This window comes from Sceloporus occidentalis, unplaced genomic scaffold (genome assembly GCF_023333645.1).
Source record: "Sceloporus occidentalis isolate IW3139 unplaced genomic scaffold, rSceOcc1.0.p SCAF_7, whole genome shotgun sequence".
In the NCBI taxonomy this organism is placed as follows: domain Eukaryota; kingdom Metazoa; phylum Chordata; class Lepidosauria; order Squamata; family Phrynosomatidae; genus Sceloporus; species Sceloporus occidentalis.
The window spans coordinates 43426275-43449928 of record NW_028316987.1 but is presented as its reverse complement, the minus strand read 5'-3'; the positions used below and the strand labels follow the sequence as shown (position 1 = coordinate 43449928).

At 38.4% G+C, this 23654-nt stretch overlaps 1 protein-coding gene across 1 annotated transcript in view; it reads right to left on the bottom strand.

The window, feature by feature from the left end:
* The window catches only part of KIF15 (kinesin family member 15), a 44646-nt gene extending 21036 nt beyond the window's left edge, over nt 1–23610 (bottom strand). Inside the window, exons 1-20 of the mRNA XM_089532762.1 lie at nt 23503–23610; nt 23240–23273; nt 22313–22496; nt 18808–18884; nt 18447–18484; nt 17697–17794; nt 16090–16269; nt 14601–14810; nt 14374–14499; nt 13657–13779; nt 12803–12926; nt 10993–11084; nt 10497–10706; nt 9124–9301; nt 7800–7944; nt 7343–7484; nt 6493–6684; nt 5049–5156; nt 4398–4503; nt 904–1069 (exon numbers count right to left, since the gene is read on the bottom strand). Of these exons, the coding sequence (XP_089388888.1) occupies nt 904–1069; nt 4398–4503; nt 5049–5156; nt 6493–6684; nt 7343–7484; nt 7800–7944; nt 9124–9301; nt 10497–10706; nt 10993–11084; nt 12803–12926; nt 13657–13779; nt 14374–14499; nt 14601–14810; nt 16090–16269; nt 17697–17794; nt 18447–18484; nt 18808–18884; nt 22313–22496; nt 23240–23273; nt 23503–23524 (2555 nt within the window). The 5' untranslated portion in view covers nt 23525–23610. The remainder of the gene's footprint in view (nt 1–903; nt 1070–4397; nt 4504–5048; nt 5157–6492; nt 6685–7342; nt 7485–7799; nt 7945–9123; nt 9302–10496; nt 10707–10992; nt 11085–12802; nt 12927–13656; nt 13780–14373; nt 14500–14600; nt 14811–16089; nt 16270–17696; nt 17795–18446; nt 18485–18807; nt 18885–22312; nt 22497–23239; nt 23274–23502) is intronic.
* Between the last annotated feature and the right edge of the window lie 44 nt (nt 23611–23654).

Sequence of the window (23654 nt, the reverse complement as noted above, 5' to 3'; positions counted from 1 at the left end):
ACTAAGGGCTGGAACAGACTGGCAGAGAGGAGCTGCTTGAAACTGCCCCCACTGAAGACATCTTAGGACTGTGGGCCTAAATAGGAGCAGAAAAGATTTGCTCCTATTTGGGCCAGCTTTGGGCTGCCTTAGGCAGCCTCGCCAGAACCTCCAGATGCTGTTGGCAAGCGATGTCAAAACAGCACACCTCTGGAGCATCTTGAAGCTGCCCCCGTGTGGTAGGTTGGGCGGCTTCAGAGCATCCTGGGGGTGTGCGGCATCAAAATGCCATGACCCCAAGCCACCCAGAAGCCTGCTTCTGTGGCTGGTTTGTTCTAGCCCTTAGTAAGACTAACACAGTTGTAACCATCAGAATATAGCTACTAAGCATTCTATTTTGACACCTATGTAAAAAGTGCTGAGTTTATGTTTTTAAAAAGAAATTAATTTCATGTATTAGTCTGTGACAAATTGGAGTTAAGTATGCAAAGGGGTCTTGTTGCACTTTTAAGACTGTGTAAATGAAGTTGTAGCATAAGCTTTCATAGACTTGGACTACTACCTCATATGCATGGAAGTAGTGTGAAGGTATTCCTTCATGCATCTGAGGAAGTAAGCCAGGTTTATGAAAGCTTATGCTACAACGTCTTTTGCACAGTTAGTCTCAAAGGAGCTACAAAATTCCTTTGCATACTGATATTCCATAATAACACAGAATAATATGTTTCTAACTGGAGTTAAAATTCACATGAAGTTGGCATAAGAGAAACTTAAAAATATTCCATATACCCAAGATGATGGTTTAAGAACCATGCCCACCCACTACTTTTAAAGGAAAATGTGAAAAACATACTGATCTAAAGTTTCCCTAAGTATATTCCTACATGGAAAGTTAATAAACTTTATTTGATTATAAGGACACACCTGACATTGTCTAGTTGCAGTTGCACATTAATATGTCTAACAGAAAGTTCACTTATTTCTTTCTCTTGATTTCCTCTGAAGGTGTCATGCTCCATTTTTACAGCAGATAATTCTTTATCTGCAGACTGCAGGACAATTCGCAAGTCATGAACTTCACTCTTTAATACTGTGAGGAAACAACAAAAGAAGAACAAAACCCTTAGAAATCACTTACAGAAGTTTTTGTTTGTATTTGTTAAATGGCCAACATGTTTTCTGTATTGTGAGATACCACATTGTAGCTGCAACAGGGTAACCATGAAGAGTAAGTAGCCTGTGGACTAGGACTTCAAACAAGGTAAAACAATTTTTTTCTTTCTTAAATTTCCCATTGAATTTGCATGTTTTACCTCTCCATCACCAAAAAGTTCCTGATGAAAAAACATGAAGACTTCTGGAGGAATGTATTGTTCTCCACCTACAAAGAGGCCTGTGACCTCACTGGTTTTGCAAACATTTGATTGCAAAAAAGCGGTCCTTGTTGAGATGCAAATAGACATTAAATTTCCTGGAGTTAGAAAATCTCCATATTGCCGCATGGCCAGAAGGAGGAGAGGAGCCTGCCTGCAAAATATATCCTTCCCATCATAACATCCTTACTAAGGACTGAAACAATGTGCAGGCATCTGAATAACATCCCCAATTGTTTTTTTCCCCTCCTGTTTGGTTTGTAACATCTTGCCTGAGGAAGAAGCCCATGGAGCTTTGAAAGCTTCCAACAAGTATAGTGTGCATTTTGGTTGGCCAATAAAGGTATCACTGATGCCCTGTGGTTAAATGCCTGTATTGCAGCCACTCACTCAAAACCATAAGGTTGCAACTTCAATACCAGCAAAAGGACTCAAGCTCGACTCAGGCTTGCATCTTTCCGAGGTCGCTAAAATTGAGTACCCAGATTGTTGGGGGTAATTAGCTTACAGTTGTAAACCGCTTAGACACTGCTAGTTCGGTATGAAGCGGTATCAAAATGAAGCTCTTTGTTTGTTTGATGGATTTTTGTTTGTATTTGTTAAATTGCTAACACAGCTACCCCTGAATGTTTACAGAAGTTTTGTTAATAAGCATTAACGTAATTCTATTCCTAAATGCTAAAGGAACTATGCAAGTTCCAAGCACAGTTACTGTCTCCCACGTTATGAATAAAAGTATACAGAAACAAATTAAGTAATTTCATATTATAAACGTGTAGAATTGGACAGCAAATTCATTTAGTGATTCCACGTTTACTTCCTGGGCTATTTTTATTTACTTTAATGGGACAAAGTAGTATCAAGTGACTTTGATTTGCATCATTAGAATAATAATAATAGCATATACCTCAGGAAGCATTTGTTGTCATAAAAATTTGGATTAACATACTTACCTCATTTTCCAAAATTGTGACCTCTTCCATATAAACAAGGAAGAATACACATGTTCACTTCTTCCATTGAAAAAAACCCAAACAAACAAACAAAATTCCTCAAAAACCACCCTTTAAAACTGTTGGGGGAAATTGAATGAAGCTTGCAGGCAACACAGTCCATTCTGAGGGGCTAAGCTGTGCTAAATTTCAGACACTTATGTGCAGCAGATCTTGTGGTCCTGGGTATCTTCAAAGCTGGAGGCGAGGTTCAAAGTTACCTTACGTCCTAAGTTTAGTTTGGCACCTGGAAAACTTTGTCTATACAAATCTAAACCTGAAACCCTTTTCTTGCTTTTTCTGCTCTGGAACAGAAAAATCAGTTGAGGGAAGGCATAGCAAATACTACTTGAAGCTTCTCTAAGCTGCGTCTTTAAGCTGTAGGATCCAACTTTACACTTTTCCTTCCAACTCTCTCTTCTGGCCCTTGGGGGAAGGCACTGAAGGGCCTCCAAGCAATAGCATCCAGCCTAACACTCTCCTGACTAGTTCATCTTTCAGGAAAGATTACTGGGGCTTCTATGCATGTGTGATCATTATCATTTTAAGGTATACAAGGAAACCTTATACAGAAGCAACCAATTGCATAATCTTCCCACATTTGCTTCTGGAGGAAAAAGCTGTGATGGGATAGAGGATGGTACCCAATGTAGAGGAATACCAGGAACTACAATTTCTGACTTGCAAAAACTGTAAACATCTCCTTAGGAAACTATGAAAAACAAAACAACTACTCAGAGGCTTCCGGAGTTATTTTGTCTCCCCCCCCGCTTGTCAGTTTCACTTAAGTGCATAATGTGCAACATCGATAAGAACAGAGGCCAGTGTCAGCATGAATGGTCACAATCAGCACTATAACTGGAAGTTGGAGAGCCTTGTTCAAATTTCTTCTTACTATGGAAACTAGTGATGTCCAGTCCCAAGCCTATACCTCTGGCTCCCTTGTACTGTTTTTTTTTTAGCACTTTCCATTTGTGTAGAGCTGGCAGAAGGTTAAAAAAAGATATCATACTAATAGCTACCCCCTGTTACAAGCTCACCCAAGACTTCAAACCAGTTACAAGCCCACTATGCCTCAGACTTTGAGGTGTTCTGCAAACCTCAGAGGCAACATTCCTTGCCTTGGACTCATGCTATGTCCAAAAGCATACAGCCGCAGTGTGTGAGGAGGTGGACAAACTCCCCCAACCCTGGCATTTCCTCCTATGCATGAGTGCATTTATTGGCCTGTTACAGACTGCCAAAATAAAGCTACTTCGGGTCTCTTTGGAGGTATGCTATTTAAATGATGCATGGGTCCTAAGAGTCTGGAGGTTGTGCCAAAGCCACACTCCATTCCTAAGCACTGGAGTGCAGCTTTGGTGCAGCTTCCCGATTCTTAGGATGCATGCATCATTTAAACAGCTTACCTTCAAAGAGACCCAAAGCAGCTTTTTTTGGGCAGTCTGTAACAGGCCATAGTATTCTAAAATGCTTTGAAGGAATTAGAACTATTTCTCACTTTCAGATTTTCTTAGATAATGGACATGTTACAATTTAGGTCTGTAGCTCATGCACAAGTAATTTTGGTATCTTGTGAGTGAGAAGGAAGCTCAACTATTTTCGTTCACTAAATTTCTATCTTACCTTCTAAATCAGAAAGCCTCAAGAAGTGGTATTTCTGCTTCTTTAAAATATCTTACCAGTCTACTTAACTTCATCCCCACAAACTCAGTTCTCATTAACTTACTGTATGTAGCTAGACCTACTAACTTTAAATCTTATACTTTCCTGATAAATGGGTACCCATTGCCTATCAACATTTTACTCCCTTACCTCTTTCTGGAACTTTCCACACTCTTCCACCCCCACCAGTGTCCAAAACTGAAGTTGTAAAATGAAGAAAGTCAGTCTACTTTGTTTAATCAAAAAGCCAGTTTCAGACACCTGAAATAGGTTTTAGCCATACAAAGGTAATCAAATCAGTGCAGCAACTGAGCCTCTTTTGTGCTGTGCTAAAATCAATGTACCTGTCATACAACTCAGACAAGCATCTATTGGTACACAAACTTACTGTCCGCCTGGTTCTGAGTATCCTGGTATTTCTTTTCAAGACAGTCAATCTTTTCAAGAAGCCCTTGTTTTTCAGACTGCCACTCACTTCTTTCAGAGGCAAAAAGCTTCAACAGAGAGGGGAAAATATATTAATTATATATGTGAAGATACAAAATAACCACAAGATGCACAGGTGACAAAGGTAGACTCCCTGGATCAGTTCCAACTGGGTTCAGAGTATGCAAACAAACAAACAAACAAAGAACTTTGGCAAATATACACTTTGCCTGAAACTTAAGTCAACAAGTGCTTTATGTCGAATAGTGACAGTAATTAAACCTAGGTCCAAATCAGACAGGTGTAAAAAGCCGGCTTCCATGTGGCTTGGGGCATGGTGTTTAGATGATGCAAGCCCCCAACACCATGTGGAAGCTGCGCTGGAGTTGCTTCCTGGCCACCTAAGGTGGTGCAAAACCAGCCCCAAATGGAGCGGATGTTTTCCACTCCTTCCTGTGGTCCATTTGGGACCACAGCAGGGGCTATCAGCAGTCCTGTGGTGCTCCAGGCAGGAGCGGCCTCTGGCCGCTCCTTTCTGACCATCTGTTCTGTCCCCTAGTGACAATAATTAAACACTTCCTTCATCATCAAGTCTATTGAATAGTTCTCTCACCTCCTGCATTTGTGAAGAATGGTGCTCCAGCTTATTAATGTGTTGCTGAAGCTTTACAGCTTTAGTTTCTTCTGCATCTAGCTTGATCTGAAGAGTGCTTAACTCTTTCTGCAAAGGTCAAGGAGGAAAAATTAAGTAACTTCTTAATTTACAGTCATATTAGTAACTAATTTGCCACTAAGAAACATTATTTTTTTGTCACTTACATAATCTAGTACAAGATTTTAAAGTCTGATGTCTGATTTATACAGCAAAACTGAACTCTCATTGAAAGCTAACCATTTATGTACCATTACATGTTCTAGAAGTAATTTTACTGTTCTACTTCAAATGAGAAGCTAAAGCAACCTTGATCAGCATAGTCTCTGTGTCCAAATGCCTATGCATGTATTACAAATTATATCTGTTGTTTAGAAAGGGAAGACAGGAAGTTTCTACTAAGCTGGTGCATTCTAGATAATGTAGACCAGTGCTATTATCCATCAAAAACTGGTCCCTGGACAGTTTCCTGGAAAGAAACAATTGTAGCCAATGGGTACAAACATACTACGAGTCTCTAACAACCTGAAAAAAGTAACTGCCAGTCCTACACATCAGGTAGCTTAAGAAGCCCAAGGATTCCATTGCTTTTGCCTACTTCGTCATTTGGTAGAGATAAAAGCTCATCTGGTAATGATATTTAAAGTTCTAAGCAGCTTAGGACCTTGATATTTGAAAGAGTACTGGGAGAAACAGACTGCCCCCAAGCTGTCGTCACGCTGCCCACCTATCCACAAGGCGGGCAGCTTTGCGGCACTCTAGTAGCACAGTGTTTATACACCGCAAGCCACAGGAGAACCGCAAAGCCACAGCAAAAAAGCCAGCTTTTTGCTGGTTCAAAAAGGAGTGGCATTTTGAGCCGGCAAAAATGAGCCCCTTCCAGCCCTGTGATTTATAGAATTCTGGCACCATGTTGAAACATGGATTTTCTAGAACTTTGTGGACCAGTTGATTTAATTTAAATCTATTTATCTTCATGGTTTAAAATCGTCTTTAATTGTTTTGCTTTAACTTGTTAGATTGTTTATTACATTTTAGTCTATCTACATTACTCCTATTATTTTTAATTGTTTTACACTTTTGAAATTCATTTGCCAACTTTCTTTCATCTAGTACCCTCCAAATGTTTTTATTAAAATATTTATCCCACTCTATATCCAAAGATCTCAAGGCAATAATAAAATCAATCATTTAAATCTCTATAGTAAACAACAATACTAATTGGTCTTCAACTGAAACTTTTTGCAAGCATTTGCAGAATAGCAGTCCAGAAAAGTCTCCTTCAAATTGATGTACTCCTTCCACGCACAGTTCTCAGTCCTGGCACCCAACTGAAATGATGATTTTTCAGCATTCCCATATTATTTTTAGAAATGTGCATTTAATCTGCATTATGAAACTTCACCTGCACCACTTCCAACTCTTCTGCAATAGCTTCATATGCTTGTTCATTCATCTCAGGAGGCATAGGCTCATTAAAAATATCGTCCACCATCTCTCCTGAACTTAGAGGGGATTCCTGACTTAACATTTCAGGGGTTAGTCGTGGCACCAGTCTAGACCTGAGCTGATAAGCCTTTGTTGGAGTGGTTATGTTCTGCAAAAAGACAAAAGAAGTTTGACATAAAAGACTTAAGAAGTTTAATAGCCGCAGAAACGAGTAACCCAAGTTCAGAGATTTAGGTGCTATACATTAAGGATCTTAAAAGAGAAGGAAAAATCACCTCCCTCGCCCCTCCACAGTCACTCGTATCTGAAAACAGTGTCTCTGGAAGGTTGGGGAAGGGGTTAGTGAACAGTGTAGGATGAGGTATTGAGGGATGGTGAGGTAGAGGACAATAGCCAAGAATTTTATACCAACAAAACTGTTTTCACTACTTTTGGTTCTCATTCTGTCTTCAGCTGTTTTAGTTTTCTGATATTTGGATTACAGCTGCACGCTTCTGGAGAAGTCTTGCCATGAACTTCTGTACTCAAATTAACTTTATAACCCAAGTAATATATAAGAACTCACACAAGTAAGAACTTTGCTAATAGCAGTTATCAACTCGGAAAAACACAACATAGCAATATTATAAATTATGAATTGAGGTATCTACAATAAGAATATGAGATAAGAATAAGGAATTCATATAAAAATTTTAAACACATATTTGGCAATGTAACTTATTCTATTTCTCTGATTTTTACACTGTGTTTTAGCATGCCTTATATTTGCAGCATTCAGATTAATTTTCAGTATTGTAGTTGCTTACCTTTAAAGTTTCTCTGTGCATTTTATTAAGGTAAGAAACTTCCTGGCGTTTACAGGCCTTAGTTGCTTCCAAAATTTTTTCAAGATGTTGGTTTGCCTTCTGTACAGACTGAAGTTCTGATTTTAGTTCCATTTGTTTTTTCCTGTTTAGAGAAACAAATGTATCAAAAAAGTTCAACTGAATGAGACAACAAACTAAAACAAAAAGAGTTTAAGAAAAATTGCATCCAACATTAAAAGTTATGACAGACAGCAAATCATCCTCAAAAATTCTATTAATTACAACTAAAGGAGAAATAGTCAGTACTGAAAATATGCTAAAAGCTAGGCTATCTCTATCACTGACAACAGCCACTTTAACTCTCAAGAATTGTTCAAGCCAAACTAGCTTCAAATAATATCCTTCAGAAACAAGAAATTTGGATCGAATAATAATAAGAGACAATGATATATCTTACTTTGTCAGCTCTTTGAATTCTTCATGTTCTTGTTTGCAACTTGCCAGTTCACTCTGTGTATGCATCAGACGTTCTTTCAGTCTTTCAATAGATGCTGCACTATTGCTCTCTGTTGATACAGTCACAGAACATGCCTGCTGCCCTGCTTGAAATATAAAAGAAAAGTCATAGCATTCTTAGAGATGTCAACAATACATTAGCATGCTCTTGTGGTATAGCATGTGTTTTTAATTTTATTTTAAAAAAAACTTCACTGTATTTGTAGTACTCCACAGAATATATTATGTTTTGATCACACAGAAATATTCAGTTTTTTCCTTAAAATGTATAAGATTTTTTTCTTAGTAGATTGGAAAACATATCTGACTAATAAAAATCATATGTATGTGTGTCTTCACTTTCAGGAGACCATCTTATAAGATGTGGTAAAGCTATGTCAGGGTGATACTACTTGGGACTGTGGGTGAGCATTCATTCTGCCCAACACACACAAACTGTTCACACAAAGACTATCTTTACACTGAGTTTTCATCTTGTATAGTACTGGATTTTAATGCTATTACTACACTTTTTTTGACAGGTGCTTTGTGAATATCTTTGAAATCAAGAAGAGAAGATCTGTTTTAAATTATTTTTATTGTGTTTTCAATGAATTTGTTTTGTCCCTGCCAAGCGGTTATAATGGAATTCCACCTTCAAAGGAAATACTACCATGGTGGAAGAAGGAAATCAAGTGCCAAGCTTATATGCACATATGCATTTAGGCTATAATGTAGCAATAGCAACAGCAAGTACATTTCTATACCACTTATCAGTGCACTTAAGGATTCCCTAAGTGGTTTACAATGTTTAAGCTAATTGCCCCCAAAAGCTGGGTACTTATTTTAGTGACCTCAGAAGAATGAAAGCCTGAGTCGAGCTTGAACCCTTGGTTGGTACTGAACTCGCAACCTTGCAGTTTGTGAGTGGCTGCAGTACAGGCATTTAACCACTGTGCTACCATGCATAGTAATTGAGATACCATGCAACTATCCAAATGTCCATCGATGCATAAACACTCTTCTGCCAGCAATTATATTCTATGTGTTCCTCAAACATTTTTGTGAGCAATCAGTGACATCTCATATCATGACAGACTATGGCAGTCTCTCATGAAAAGGGATACCACCATGTTTACTAATAATGGGAATTGTTAGTAAATAGCCGACAGTTATCAGGAATTGGTTCATGTTTAAACTAAATTAAATACTTAAAGGAACAGTCGTAAACACTAGCAAAGCTGAAAACATGAGTTGTGTATGAAGATGATATGTATTTTCCTTACCTCTGTTATTACACTCTCTACCTGAAGCTTCAAAAAACACTTTCTCCAGTTCTGCCATGGTTTGAGCTTCCATTTCCTGTGCTCTTTTCACAGACTGTAAGGAGCGAAGTTGTTTATTTTCTTCTCGGAGAATATGATTCTCCATGGCATATTTTGCAACTCGTGGATGCTGTTCTACCTGTAGATAATTTTCTTTTAATATCAGATATAAACAACTATCCAGTAGTAAACAAAATTGAAAATTTGCTTCCATACCCATAAAATAATTACTGTATATACTCATATATAAGTCTAGAAATTTTTGTCAAAAAATTGATCCCCAAAAGTTGGGTCAACTTATTCACGGGTAAATGTAGGTAGTGTATTTTAACTCTTCTGCTTCTCTGAGTAGAGTGGCAAAGGTATGAGCGTATTTCATCTTAGGAGCACCCAAAAGAAGCACCAACTCCCTAAACTCTTAAATATGTAAAATAAGTTTGTAAAATACTAAATACTCCTCCATTTCAGAAGAACTGCTAGCCTTCAATTACTATGCTCTAAAATATTTTTTAAAGGCGACACACACCAAACTGTCAGACTAGTCTGGCCCTCCAATTAGCTCAACCACCCCGATCCTGACATGCGTAAAAAAATCTGTTTTGCCTAAAACTATGAATAAAAATTAAGTTTTTAAAATTCATATTAATGCCTAAAAGAAGCACATTCACATTCACAAGCACATTCCAGGCTTTACAGTACAGAGCTCCGCTCAGCTACCTTCCTGGCCCAATTCAAACGGGACTTGAAGACCTACCTGTTTCAAATAGCATTCCCCGATTAAGTCCCTATAGGCCCTCCCGCCGCACAGGCAATGGATTGGCTAACCCGGGGGCTTTTGCTTTTGCTTTGTTTTTGTTATGATTTCGTTCATTGTATGATGTATGTAATTTTTGGTATGGTTTTAATTGAATGTTGTGTATTTTAACTGCTGTAAACCGCCCTGATCTTATGGAAGGGCGGTATACAAATAAAATGTTTATTATTATTTATTATTATTTTATTATTATTAGAACTGGAAGCAGAGTACAATCCCCCTCTCCCAGCTCCGGTGTCGACAACCCCCATGAAACAGATATTATGATTTAAAACTTTGGTTGGTTTCTGAACAGACTGGATTTTAATAAAGTTTCATTTGGTCACTTTGTTTAGAAACTGAGCAGGTAACTTGTTACACATTCAATATCAATCCTAGTTTAACAAAGAATGAAAAATGCATTTCTTCTCTGTTTAGAAATATACACCAGCACATGGATGCCACAGATGGGTTTAAATGCTGAAGCAGATAGACTATGGGTCTCATCCAGCAACAAATGTGTTAAAGAAGATATAGATACCTGGTCCCTGAGGGTCTCCAACTCCTCTTTCAACTCTCTGAACAACTCTTCTTGTTCCATGGGCAAAAAGTTACCATAAGCTTCTTTATGCAGTTTTTCCAGGCGAGCTATATGATCTTCTCTGAATTTAATTATCATCTTATTGGACTGAATGAATTTCTCTTTTTTGACACATAGGTCTTCTAGTTGGGAAGCTTTTTCTAACAATATCTTGAAATAAAAACACCAGACTGAGTAAGAAATAACAATTAATTGTACATTTGACAGTTCTCCCCACCTAACCCTGTTATGGATAAAATTAACAGAAGTTATCATTAAAGTGAGGCAAGAATATATCTGAAAATCCTCCAAATTTCTGCTTATACTATTTAAGAACAAGTATGCATGTTCAAGCTTTATTTTTGCTTCAAGATGGCCAAAATTACTGCATCAGGACACAATATTTTGAAGTGTCTGAACCTTTCCAGACATTGTCCTGTATCATTCCCATTCTTACCTTTCTTTCACTTTCAGACTTTTCTAAGAACAGCATGGCTTCAAGGAAATGGTTCTTATAATCTTTATTTCCCACATCATGTGTGATGGCACCTTAAACAGATTGTTAAATGATTGAAATATTAATAGTTTCCTCAACTTAATGATGCTATGAAATAACTTTTAAAAGTACTCTATCATTAAATTATTCCTGACAGAATTTGTTTAAAAACTGATCAATTCAAGCTATGTGATACTTCCATGAATGTGCATACTAGGAAATTGCTGAGGCGAAACCACAGAATATTAAGTGATTCCCATGCCCTGTCTTCAGTTTATTTAAAAAATAATAATAGAAAAAAACCATAAGAAGCAGTTCCAACCTGAGAGATCAACTTGTTCTCTGCGTAGTCCCATACTGGTCATTCATGCCAAGCATTCAACCATTCCATTCTCTGGGCAATGGAGAGGAGGAACAAACACAATATGGGATATAGCTAAACTCGGACAAACCTTGAATCTGGAAGACGTAGGAGTTCCCCCTTTCATCTGAGCTTTCAAACAATTTCTTCTTGCACTTCAGTTGGAATTCTCTCTAGTTTCATCCACACTGCATGAACAATCCAGTTGGACATCACTTTAACTGCTATGGCTCAATGCTATAGAATTCTGGGAACTATAGTTTGTTGTAGTACCAAAGCTTTCTGACAGAGAAGGCTAAATGGTCTAATAGAATTTCATAGTTCTGAGCCATTGTAGTTAAAATGGTGTCAAACTGGATTATTTCTGCAGTGTGGATGCAGCCCTGGTGGTTCTGCTATAGTTGAAGAATTGTACTAAACTAAGTCTGAATAACCATCAATAGCCATATCCTCTCCTTTTACTTTATGGGCAAGGAATTCCTTTCAAGGCAAGACAGGAGAAGAAACTGGAGGTGGTATATAGCCTCTTCAAAAAACACATCATTGGAGTGTGTGGCGTGTAAACGCTGTGCTCCCTAGACACCTGAAGGCATCTTTAACAGGCCGTCTGTTCCAGTCCAGTTAGCCTTGAAATGAAATGTATAGCAATGGATACAAGGAGTTTTTTTCCAGCTGTATGAGTTATGAGAGCTTTACTTATAATTCAACCATTTTTTGTACTTCTTTGTGAATATTTTCTTTGCATAAAATATTCTTATGCAATAGACTGTATGTTGTGCAAAATACAGTTTTTAGAAATGGCAGCTAGCATTTTTATTTTGTACAGGTGTCTTAACACACACACACTCGTACCCAAAGTGTGTATCAGTAGCCACAGTGAAAATAAAATATTTTTACAAAAGAAATATGGAAAACTTGCAATAAAATTTTATAGGATGGAGTGCTCATCTCCCTCATACCCTCATTTTTTCCCATCTCCCCTATCCCATCAATCAGCATTTGATACATTCTCAGTCCTCAATAAGCTGTTTGAAACTGTGTAAATTTACAGCGCTATATAAACAAAGCTTAACAACAACAACAATAATAACAACTGTCCCATCTCTTAGCGCCCCCCTCCCCCCAAAAAGACTGTTAAATTCCAGCATCTCTCTGAGTTCTTCTAAAACTACTGATAAGTGCCTCTGGTGCATGAGCGGCATTGTTATAAATACATAAGGACTGGCACTCAGAATGAATAGTTATTATAGTTTTTATTCCTCCAACTAAAGGGGGCTTACAAATTAAGTTTATTTCTTGACAAAAATAAAACTGCAAAATATTTTTACTTTAACAACAGAGTGTTAAAAAAAGATAATCCTAAAACAAAACAAGGTGCCAGAAACAGATACACATGCACAGAGGTTTTACCTGCAGGATGAGAAGCATCGTGCACAGACTGCCCTGCAGTAAGCAGAGCAAGTTGCTCTTTCAGTTTCTTCACTTCAGATTGTAATTGTCTTACATTTCCTTGCGTGTCTTCATTTATCACAGCCTTGAATAGAAATTAAATACTAAAATATATATTGATCTACCAGTACATATGCACACTGATTAAACATCTCAAATAGACAGACCAGAATGACTGTAACTTTGAAAAGACAAAACATAAAAAGAGAATAATTAAAAAGAAGGCCTACTAATAATGTACTGTAGTATGCAACTCTTCCATATACAAAACCTTGTACATAATTTAAAGCTTCCCTACTTTTCTGACTTCTAGTAGCTCTCAATACCTTAAAGTGTTTTATGTAAATAGAAAATCCAAATAATTATTTTAGTCAAAGCAACAAAATTGCATTGACTGAGATTACACACAAATGAATATCACAAGTTGTTCTCAGTTTTTCATATACACCTACACTTCAGTTAAAAAAGGAGATATATTTCAAAGCTTCGCTTCTTTTACAGAAACTTTGATATATAACATAGAATTAGGGATGGGTTCCTACACCACAAAAAAGAACGGTTCAGGAAGTTTCAGCAGTTTATCCAAAACTAGCAATATGCACTTATGAAATGAAACAATTGTATCAAGTAAGCCTTGCAAAGGTGATCGAAAACATTTTCAACCTGTTAAGAGGCAATTTAATGTTTCTTCCAAAATGCATCCAAGCACTTTATTTTTTCTTCCATCATCCCCCATCTTTCTTATGATATTTGTATGTGAGAGAAAAAGTGGTTAGGTGATCAAAATGCTGTTTTGTTCCAATTACTGTACGTACCTTGTTTTTAATCAGTTTTGCCCTCTGAGCAAAGTTAAGAGTGGACAAGGTTTCACCAAAACATCTGGATCCTGGATGAACATTTGCTATGATGCATGTTTTAGCATTACCTCCAAGTGAATCCTGTTTAAAAGACATGGCAATTGAGATCTTTTTGTTAAAGCTCTGTATAACAACATTTTTCTATTCTATAAGCTTTGCCATTTTTTATGTTGGCACTCTGATGGGCACATTGAATGGAATATAGCATCTTAAATGAACATGTTCAAAAGCAAGGTAGTGGAAATTTCCAGTACCTTCACAAAACTGGGGTCAACTCCTTACTAACCATTAAAAACATCAAAGATTAAACAATAATGTAATGCATTTAAACTTCTGAAATACAAAGATCTTAAGATACCCAAAATTAATTGAAATATCATTGATTTTCAATGGATCTTCAGACTAACCCTGGCATAAAATGTGTGCATTTTAAGTAAACCACACATAAACTTCTGGTGAGCTGGATCTCTGCTGTTCCTTGATTAAATTTCAGTTAATTTGCCTGTCCTCATACAGTTCATAACAATGACAGGCACTGGCTTAGAACTGAAGTACCTTCCTTGGGTTGAGGTGGAATAGAGTAAAGAGGATTGGATGACATCATGTATGACATGTGAGTGTCAAAACAGCCTTTCTATTAAGACTATTAGCAGAAAAGTTAATTAGTCCCATTACCCTAAGCAGGAAAGTAAGTCTGGAATCCCTGTAGCAGATGTGTCTCTGTTTTCCATTGCCCACATCAACAAGTGCAGTGATTACTTGGCCCAGGCAACTTAATGATCGGTTGATGTTCCCTGCCTCCTGTAAAGTGCAAGAAAATAGAAATAAATTATTGTGTTTTAAAGTAAAATTGCAAGGATTTGTCACGTAGAGACACTGCTATCACTTAAGAAGTTGCTGACCTTTAACCTAACTCCTTCAGCATGAGTATCTTTTTGTCTCTCAGATCCAGCCAAATCCACCAAATTGAGCTGAGAGGATCGAATATTCATAACTTCATTCTTCTTCTCTATTGATTCTATTGTGATAGTGAAGACAGCATGTGACCTTGAGGACTCTCTATTCATTGAGGTAGACGCTACACGACGATTTCTCCATCCCGTGGTTAATACCTAGTCAGGAAGAAGACACTGGCATTCAACCACCAACATCTCTGTAATTCAGAACTTCAACTACAGTGTTAATCTTCAATGTGCTAATTTATTATAATCATGAAATTTAAGAGGAAATACTAATGTAAAGAAAGTTGGTTCTTACTATGATACATTAGTGTCCAGCAGATAAGTAAGGAACATCCTATAGTTTGGATTATGCTTCTCCTGCATGCTGCGGCCCCGGTCTGGTCTTTCCACAGCGCAAAAGAGCTGCAAAAATTGGCTTTTTGCACCCTGGAAAGGGTACTGTGGCTGTCGTGCCGCAGCTTTATGGGACTCCTTTGGCGCTGTGTCATATGGATGCAGCACCAGAGGAGTGCCGTAACACTGTGCGGTGCGGCGCCACACCACTATGGGGCAGAGTCAGGACATGCGTCTTGTGGACGCCATGTCCCGACCCCACCCCCAGGCCAGCCTTAATGGCCAGTCTGCACAGCCTATCACTCTCCCCCCTAGACGGCAACTCTCCTTTGAGACATGTGTGAGATAATTTCGAAAGGATAAGGCAGTGGTTTGGCAAATCTTGTATCATTATTTGCAACGTACAGTAGTGGATGAGCTATAAAGCCCTATATGGCTGGAGTCCAGGCTATTTGAAGGACCGTATCCTCCTGTACGAGCCCACTTCTTTCTGCCCTACTAACCTTTCAGGAGCATTTGGTGGGAACAAGAGAGAGGGCCTTCTCAGTGGCTGTTTCCAAGCTCTGGAACTCCCTCCCTAGAGGCCAGGATGGCTGCATCTTTGCTTTCTTTTAGATGGCAGATAAAAACATTTTTATGCTGACAGGCCTTGGCATATTGATATGGGTGCTGTTTTGTTTTTGTTTTAAGGAGTTTTACATTCTTAAATTTTAATAATGTAATGTTTTTAATTGTTTTAATTGTATTATTGTTTTTTAAACTTTGTATTTTTAATGTTTTATACTGTTTTAACTTAGACTGTTTTAAATTTGTTAGCTGCGTTGAGTCCCTGAACTGGGAGGAAGGCGAGATATAAACAAAGAATTATTATTACTATTATGAAACCTATGGGTTTTGAGGAAATGGGTGCTTGTGTCAGAATAAAATACAATCCAGGGAGAAATACAGGTGAAAATGAAATAAAGTCCCTAACCATAAAGCAACAAAGTTCCTTCTTGTGGTCAAACTCTTCAAATCATAATATTCCTGTATTAGTAAGCAATGACAATGGTAACACATAGTTACATCTGCCTTGACCTATCAAAACAGAGCATACTTGATAAGCTTCAGCAGCTGAGGTCAGCACTTGCTCCACTGCACCAACAACGAATACTCCTTTTGTGATGTGCTCTCTGAGGAAAAGTCCTGCTGTAGCAGAATCCAGCAAGTCAAATATCTGTTCATTGTAGATTTCAATAAATGAGCACTTACAGAGAAAACTCTTCCCAGTACCAGCCTAGAAAAAACATTAACATTTTTCATTACAGCAAAAAATGTTCTAAAATGAGGCATCAGACTTTACAATATTACAGCTCATATGACAATGCCAGTTTATTGTTATTTTAGGATTTATAAAACAAGTATTTCTACCCAGTTGTCTCATTCTTTCACTGTTTGAAAACAGTGTCTTTCTTACCCACTTACTTCTATAATGTTCATTCCTAAGAAGATAGCCACTACACCATAGCTATCTAACCAAGAGAAACCTGATCTAGCCATTTAAACCTAGGACTCACAAGTCAAGCATCTGCTGAAAACACAGTACAGCGCTGCACTGTACAAGTCTACAGTCCTTCTGCCTTTTAAAAGATTACCAGGGCTGAATCAGCGAGATTGATACATGCAATTTAATGGTCTTGTGTTATGGAAGTCTTACAGTTGGTAACCTGGGCTGGATACTTGTTTTTTGTTTGTCTTTTAAACCTCATTTTGTCTTATGTTTAATGGGTAGTTTGTGACTAGTCACACCCAGCCACTGTGTGATGGTGCACACAGCACTTTCTTGATATTCCAAATGTAACCAACAGCCCCCAAAAGTTTGGGATTCCTGTTGAAATTGAACGCGGCCAACATAGCACAGTATTTGACTAGAAACAGAAGCAAGGAAATTTATGCTATAGATTCTGGTTTTAAATAGGACAGGGTGGCAACAGAAGGATGTATAAGGAAGTTGGGATATTGATCAATTTTAACATTTCCAGAGGAATCAAATGTTAATGGTAACAGGCAATTGGTAAATTGTTTTCATAAAATAACAGATTTCCAAATATATAATAATGTATATATTCATGTGTAAGTCTAGAAACTTAGAGTTAAAAATTGACCCAAAAATTGAGTTGACTTATCCATGGGTCAATGTAAGTACCGTATTTTAAATCTATATATCTATATCTTACTTACATTGACCCATGGATAAGTTGACTCAGGTTTTTTATACACACACACACACACACACACACACACCATCCCCTGGTGAATGGCAAGAATTTAATCTTTCCTGGAAACACTGACCCCTTTCTATGCTCTCATCCATCCAGCCTTTAGTATGAGCGCAAATAGTTATGCCTCTAGAATTCTGTAAGTTGTTCAGCATTGTTTACCTTTGCTTTGTCCTTTATATCCTTCATTACACCCCCCTGGGTTACATTACATGCCCCTAGGTTTTACCCTCAATTTATCCATGGGTCATAGCAAAATCCATAATTTTGGTCCCAAAACCTGCCCTCGACTTATACATGAGGTCAACTTTGTCGAGTATATACGGTAATCACAAATCTCAAATAAAGGGCATCTAAAAGTAGCATCCCATTTTTAATAAACTGAACTACCCTAAATAATTAATCAATACTTTCTTCTGCGATTTTCATTATAAAAATGCTTTACCTTTTCTTTTTCACGTTCTATTAAAAAAAACAAATATTCAAAGCTTCGTGGTATCACACCTCTCAGGTTATGTGTAAAGTTATCAGAGTCAGGAGGTCCTAAAAAAAGAATTTTCAGGATAAAAATCTGAGGCAGGGAAGCTCTTTAAAAAACATAAGCAAATTGGTTTGCTTTATTAGTAGCATGCAGTGTTTTTGACAAATGCCCTCCTAAATAAAGACTACTGTTAAAAGAGATTTAAGATCCCTAGAACAAAGAAACAACTTGTTGCCCAGATGCTTCATGATCACCAGTCCCAGCCATCATAGCCAACGGCAAGAGATTATGGGAACTCCAGTCCAACAACTGGAGAACGTTGAATTGCAAGTCTCCCATCCTATATGATTTTGATATTTGCTTTTTTTAAGGTCCTCTCTCGTCAATGATCACAGTGGTAGCCTTATATTCCCTAGTCCTTTTACTTTTCCCTTAGTAAAGGAGATGGTACATGGTAATAAACAGCTGCTTCTAGAAGAAAAGGTGAGCATTAGGAATAATGCAGCTCATTAATCCAAGTGGCAAGAATATATATTATGTACAAGATCAAACAGTTCTTTTCTAAAAATAGGCCCCCAAACTAGGGGAATCAGAGAAGTTACCAGATATCATACAGTGCAAGAGTGGGCGAAAGGGGGGTGTTTCATACAACTATGTAAACTAAGATAAAGAGATATACAATAGATAAGCTCAATTCAATATATGTATACTTACCCATCATAGTAAATGTTTTCCCCGAACCAGTCTGACCACTAAAACAAACAAACACACACACACACACACAGAAAATTATCCTTCAGTTATATACATATGTGTATATGGATGGACAGAGAGGATAAAAAGTACAATTAAGACACTTGAGGGCAGAGGACATGATTTCCATGCAGAAGCCTCAAGTTCAGCCCATGAAATCTACACTCAAAAGTGATCAGTTAACTATCAATATGGAAGAACATGCTTGTGATCATAGAGTCTGACCTTACAAAAGCAATCTTCCTGTGAAGTACTTTTTAAAAATAATAATTCAAATCAAATATTTTAAATTTACTCATAATGTAAAAGGTTAAAAGCTTACTATGCAAAAATGGTTCCATTGTAGCCATTCATGCACGACTCCACTATATTTTTTGCCACACTTGAAAACACCGATTCCTGAGCAGAAAACATAAAAACTAGTTGATAATAGTTTTGTACTGATGAAATAGCAGGACTTCATAAAATTCAAAAACACACTATTTCGCAATGAGTTCTGTTCATTAAAAATATACATTTCATAGCAGAAGGAATGATTTTCACTAAACGTGGACAATTCCATTGACATTAACTATTATTATGCACAAAATAATGAAATCAATGAGACTTGCTTCCAAGTGGCAGTTTGCAAGTAATAGGATGGAGCCATTATGAAAATAAGCCTAATGAATATAGCTATTACTAGAACAGAAGTTGATAATGTGTCATAAATCTTAATACAGACTTCAGACAGCCAAATGAACATGCTAACCAACCTTCAGGAGACATTTTACTTCCTTCCCTTAAGCTCTTTCCTTCCAACCCTACTCCTTTTTTTTAGTGTACAGTACAAACTCTAGGAATAAGATTATATCCTAGGCCTATGTCATACCTACCCGTTGTAAGCACTTAAAAGATCTTAGTTATGTAACTGAACTATATTGTTGTATTGTAATGGCAACATTGTAATATAGGTTTTACAATTTCTGTTTATCAGCATAACACTGCACACTTTCTAGGTAAAGAAGAGCAGTGCCTTAAGGGCATGACATTTGTAATGCTTCATTCCATGAGAAGAGGTATCTGTACTGAAGCATACTACTCTACAGAAGGAAATGCACAAGTACTCATGTTGAAAATAAAACAAAATCCAAAGTACACATTGTAGTGATACCTTTATTAGACCAGCTACTAAATACCCAAAACATATCAGATCCTGTCTGATCTTGGAACCTAAATGGTGTCAGCCCTGTTTAGTACTTGGATGGGAGACCGCAAACAAATACCAGGTGCTGTAGGCTACATTTCAGAAGGAACTGGCAAAACTACCTATGAACTACCTGAGTATTCCTTGCCTAAGAAAAAACCCTATGAAATTCATAATACAGTTGGCCCTTGGAATTTGTGGGGGATGTATTCCAGGCACCCCCCGCGAGTTCAAAATATCTCATGTATTCAAGCCCCATAGGCTTGAATGGGGTGTGTGCATGTGAAGTGTGCGCCCCATTGCTGTTAATGGTGGTCACCCCTCCGCGGATTTCCAAGTCCGCACATCTCAAGTCCACAAACTTGGAGGGGCGACTGTAAGGGGCGATTATTATTATTTCTTATCTGCCTCTCACCATGGATCGAGATGGGGAACACAACAATTAACAGGCACCCCACATCAGTTAAAACATATCAATTCAAAAGAACATGCATATAATTTAAAAGGACAAGATATACATATATTAAAACAATCCACATTTAAAATACACGGTGTAATTCATGGGGTGGCAATAAGTCAACAGGCAACTTGAAGGCATGTATATACACATACACACACACTAAGGTGCAAAATTCATCATGCTAGTTTTTGAAGTACACTTGCTTCTTCATCAGGCCAAGAATGGTATAAAAGAATGCAGGGGTGAAAACTGATGTTAAGTCACAGGTCTGATGCTTGTTTGCTTGGGATGTTGTAGAATGGGTCTCTGCAGCATGAAAGCTGAGGCCACATAAAATGGCTGGATGGCCATCTGTCGGGGATACTTTGATTGGGAGTTCCTGCATGGCAGGGGGTTGGACTGGATGGCCCTTGTGGTCTCTTCCAGCTCTATGATTTTATGACTGGAAACAAAAGCAGTAGGAAACATTCCCATCCTCCATTTGCAGCCAATCTAATTTGGCTTCTGTTGACAAGCTCTGAATGTTCCATCGCCTACATTTACCTTCAGGCCTTCTTCAGAGGATCACTGCTGTTTACCAACATAGGACCCAGAGATCCCACCCAGGATAAAGACAGATCCAGATCTCAAAGGCGAGCATTTTATGGCTACAAAAGGAAGCTTTTTAAAAAACAGCATTTGTTCCTATCAACCTCATGGGTATTGGGTGTGGGGAAGGATTTGAACTTTGTGCTAGCTTTGTGCCAGCGTGTAGTGGTTTGAGTGTTGGACTATGACTCTGTAGATCAGGGTTTGATCCATCTTTCAGCCTCAGAGGATGGCAAGGGCAAACTCCCTCTGAAGAAACTTGCCAAGAAAACTCTATGATATAGCCACCATAAATAGAAAACGAGTTGGAGGCACACAGCAACAAAGACTGTCCCCCTATAATCAAAATCCAATAGAGCACATACTACTCCAGTGCTCATAGTATAGGGACAAGCCGCCACAGCCTTATTTCCTTGTACAGTGCGCCCGTGTTATACGTGGGCGCACTATATGTGGCTTTGAGCTTATGTGCTCAAGTCACGCAGGAGCGTGGGGTGTCCCATTCAGATTAATGGGGCGTGTCATGCCTCCAGAGCATCTCTGATGCTCTTGAGACATATATTTAGTTGATATTATATTAGACTTTCTGTGTATCAGTTTAGGAGGGAAAATAGAGATCTACAGCTTTAAGAAAGGCAAGAATTGTGAGAAATCCCAGGGTCTTATACTGTCTCCCTCTAGCTAGTTTCAGTTGTGTAGTAAGATTTCAGCCAAGTCAGACCTGGAGAGAGTAAAGAGAAGTCCACAGAAGAAGAAAGATAGAATCCACCAAGAAGAGAGAGCAAGGTATTTAGGAAGGACTATTGAGAAAAAGGAGATCAGTTTCATGTTTTGTGTTTATAATCAGTAAAACCTTTAAAACTTAAGAAATTTATGGACAAGTCTTTTGTTCAGGCTGCGTTCCTAGGAGCCAGAGGCCTTACTACACCCAAAGTCCATAGCATCTCTCTTGGGACAAAACAGGGCGTGTGCCGATTATGCACGCGCATGAGCCCTATTCAAGTGAATGGGGCTCAAGCATAGGCAGAATTTGCCTTATGCGGGGGGGGGGGGGGGGGGGGGGAGGGGTCCGGAACGGATCCCCTGCATAAGGTGAGGGTCCACTGTATAGGCTGTTTTTAATCTTTTTTTTAACCTTGTTTTTGCCTTCTTTTATTCTGTATTCCTCTTTTACCTGTGCTGGCCTATGACCATAATAAAGATGAACTGAACAGGTAACTCCTAGTTGGAAAAGGACCCTATTGGGTCTAAAAGGACACTGGGAAATATGCCAGAATTGCCTCTCACAATCCTAGAGGGTATAACTGAAGCATTTTGGCTATTCTATGGGAAGGGGCTCATTATCCCCACCTAAAAGGTAGGTTGAGGTCAGTGTTATAATGCAGTGTGCCAGTCCCTGAAAAGAAATATGCCTCTATAATTTCAGCCAAAGAATTCCAAACAATCATATAGTAAATAATTTCCTAATGAGAAGCATGGGGTGAAAAATGAAATTGTTTTCCCCCATATTCCTAGAACTACTTCCTATTTTAGTAGCAATTATTTAAGAGCTAAAACCAAATAATATTCATATTGTGAGGTCCCAAAAATTACCTGCGTTGTATCTACGTCTGCCACATGATCAAAGGTGAAGATCTTAGGTTCAGGTTTTGAATGCAGACGGATGGTGTTTGTCGACAGAACAGATAAACACAAACCATGGGCCCCATCAACTTGGCTAGTTTCTTCTGAAAGAGGACGCACTCTGATGTAAACCTTGATAGCATCACCTTCAGCACTGGATAAAATCAACATCTGCAGATTAGTAAAACAGCTACAGCACTTGTAGTTTTATTTATTTTTTGTCTAGTTACTAAAACTGAGCATCCAACGACATCTCATAAATATATGTCTCTTTCAGAAACTGTGCAGGTATTTTTTAAAGGAAAATAAGTTACTATTGGGTTATTGTATACCCCCAAACGATATGGTGATTGCTATCCAATCTTAGGAAACTTAAGAGGAAACTAAGAATAACTTTTCAAGCCAGACAAAACCATTTGACTCTGATGTGGGTTGATTGGCAGTTTTCCACACCGTCCGTTTGCATGCTTTTGAATAACTAGTTCGAAGTTAGCTATAGAATCATAGAGGTGGAAGAGACCCCAAGGAGGGCCATCCAGTCCAACCCCATCCTGCCATGCAGGAAATCTCAATCAAAGCATCCTGACAGATGGCCATCCAGCCTCTGTTTGAAGACCTCTAAGGAAGGAGACTCCACTGCGCTCCAAGGAAGGAGTGTGTGCCACTCTCAAACAGCCCTTACTGTCAGGAAGTTCATCCTAATGTTGAGCTGGAATCTCTTTCCCTGTGACTTGCATCCATTGCTCCATTGGGTCCTATTCTCTGTAGCAGCAGAAAACAAGCTTGCTCCCTCCTCAATATGACACCCCTTCAAATATTTAAACAGGGCTATCATGCCACCTCTTAACCTTCTCTTCGGTCTAATGTTTATGTATACAAGAAGTAACAGATTCTTACCTTGATGAAGCTGAAACCATGTCTCCTGGCTCTCCTGGAAAAACAATAGCAAGAAACTGAATTTATATAATCATATAAATAATATGGAAAGGCTGTACAAAGGCTATGGAAACGCCAACTCCCAGAATTCCATAGCAAAGAGCCAGACAAAGAGTTAAAGCGCTTCCAAACCGGGTTATTTCCCCAGTATGGATGCAGCCTCAGGGAAACAAGCGACAAACCCCTCCTTGCCCACATTGTCGGTCTCTCCCTGCTCCTCTTACCCTTCGTCCCCAAAGGAGCCATTCCTTTCCCTCCTTTCTCTGTTAAGGTCTTAAACCCCGGCCACAAAATGGCGCCCTCTTTGAATTTGGCGCTCGACGTCGCCGTGCTGAAGCCGACCTGGGGGCGGCCATTAAGGGCACAGGAAGGAGCG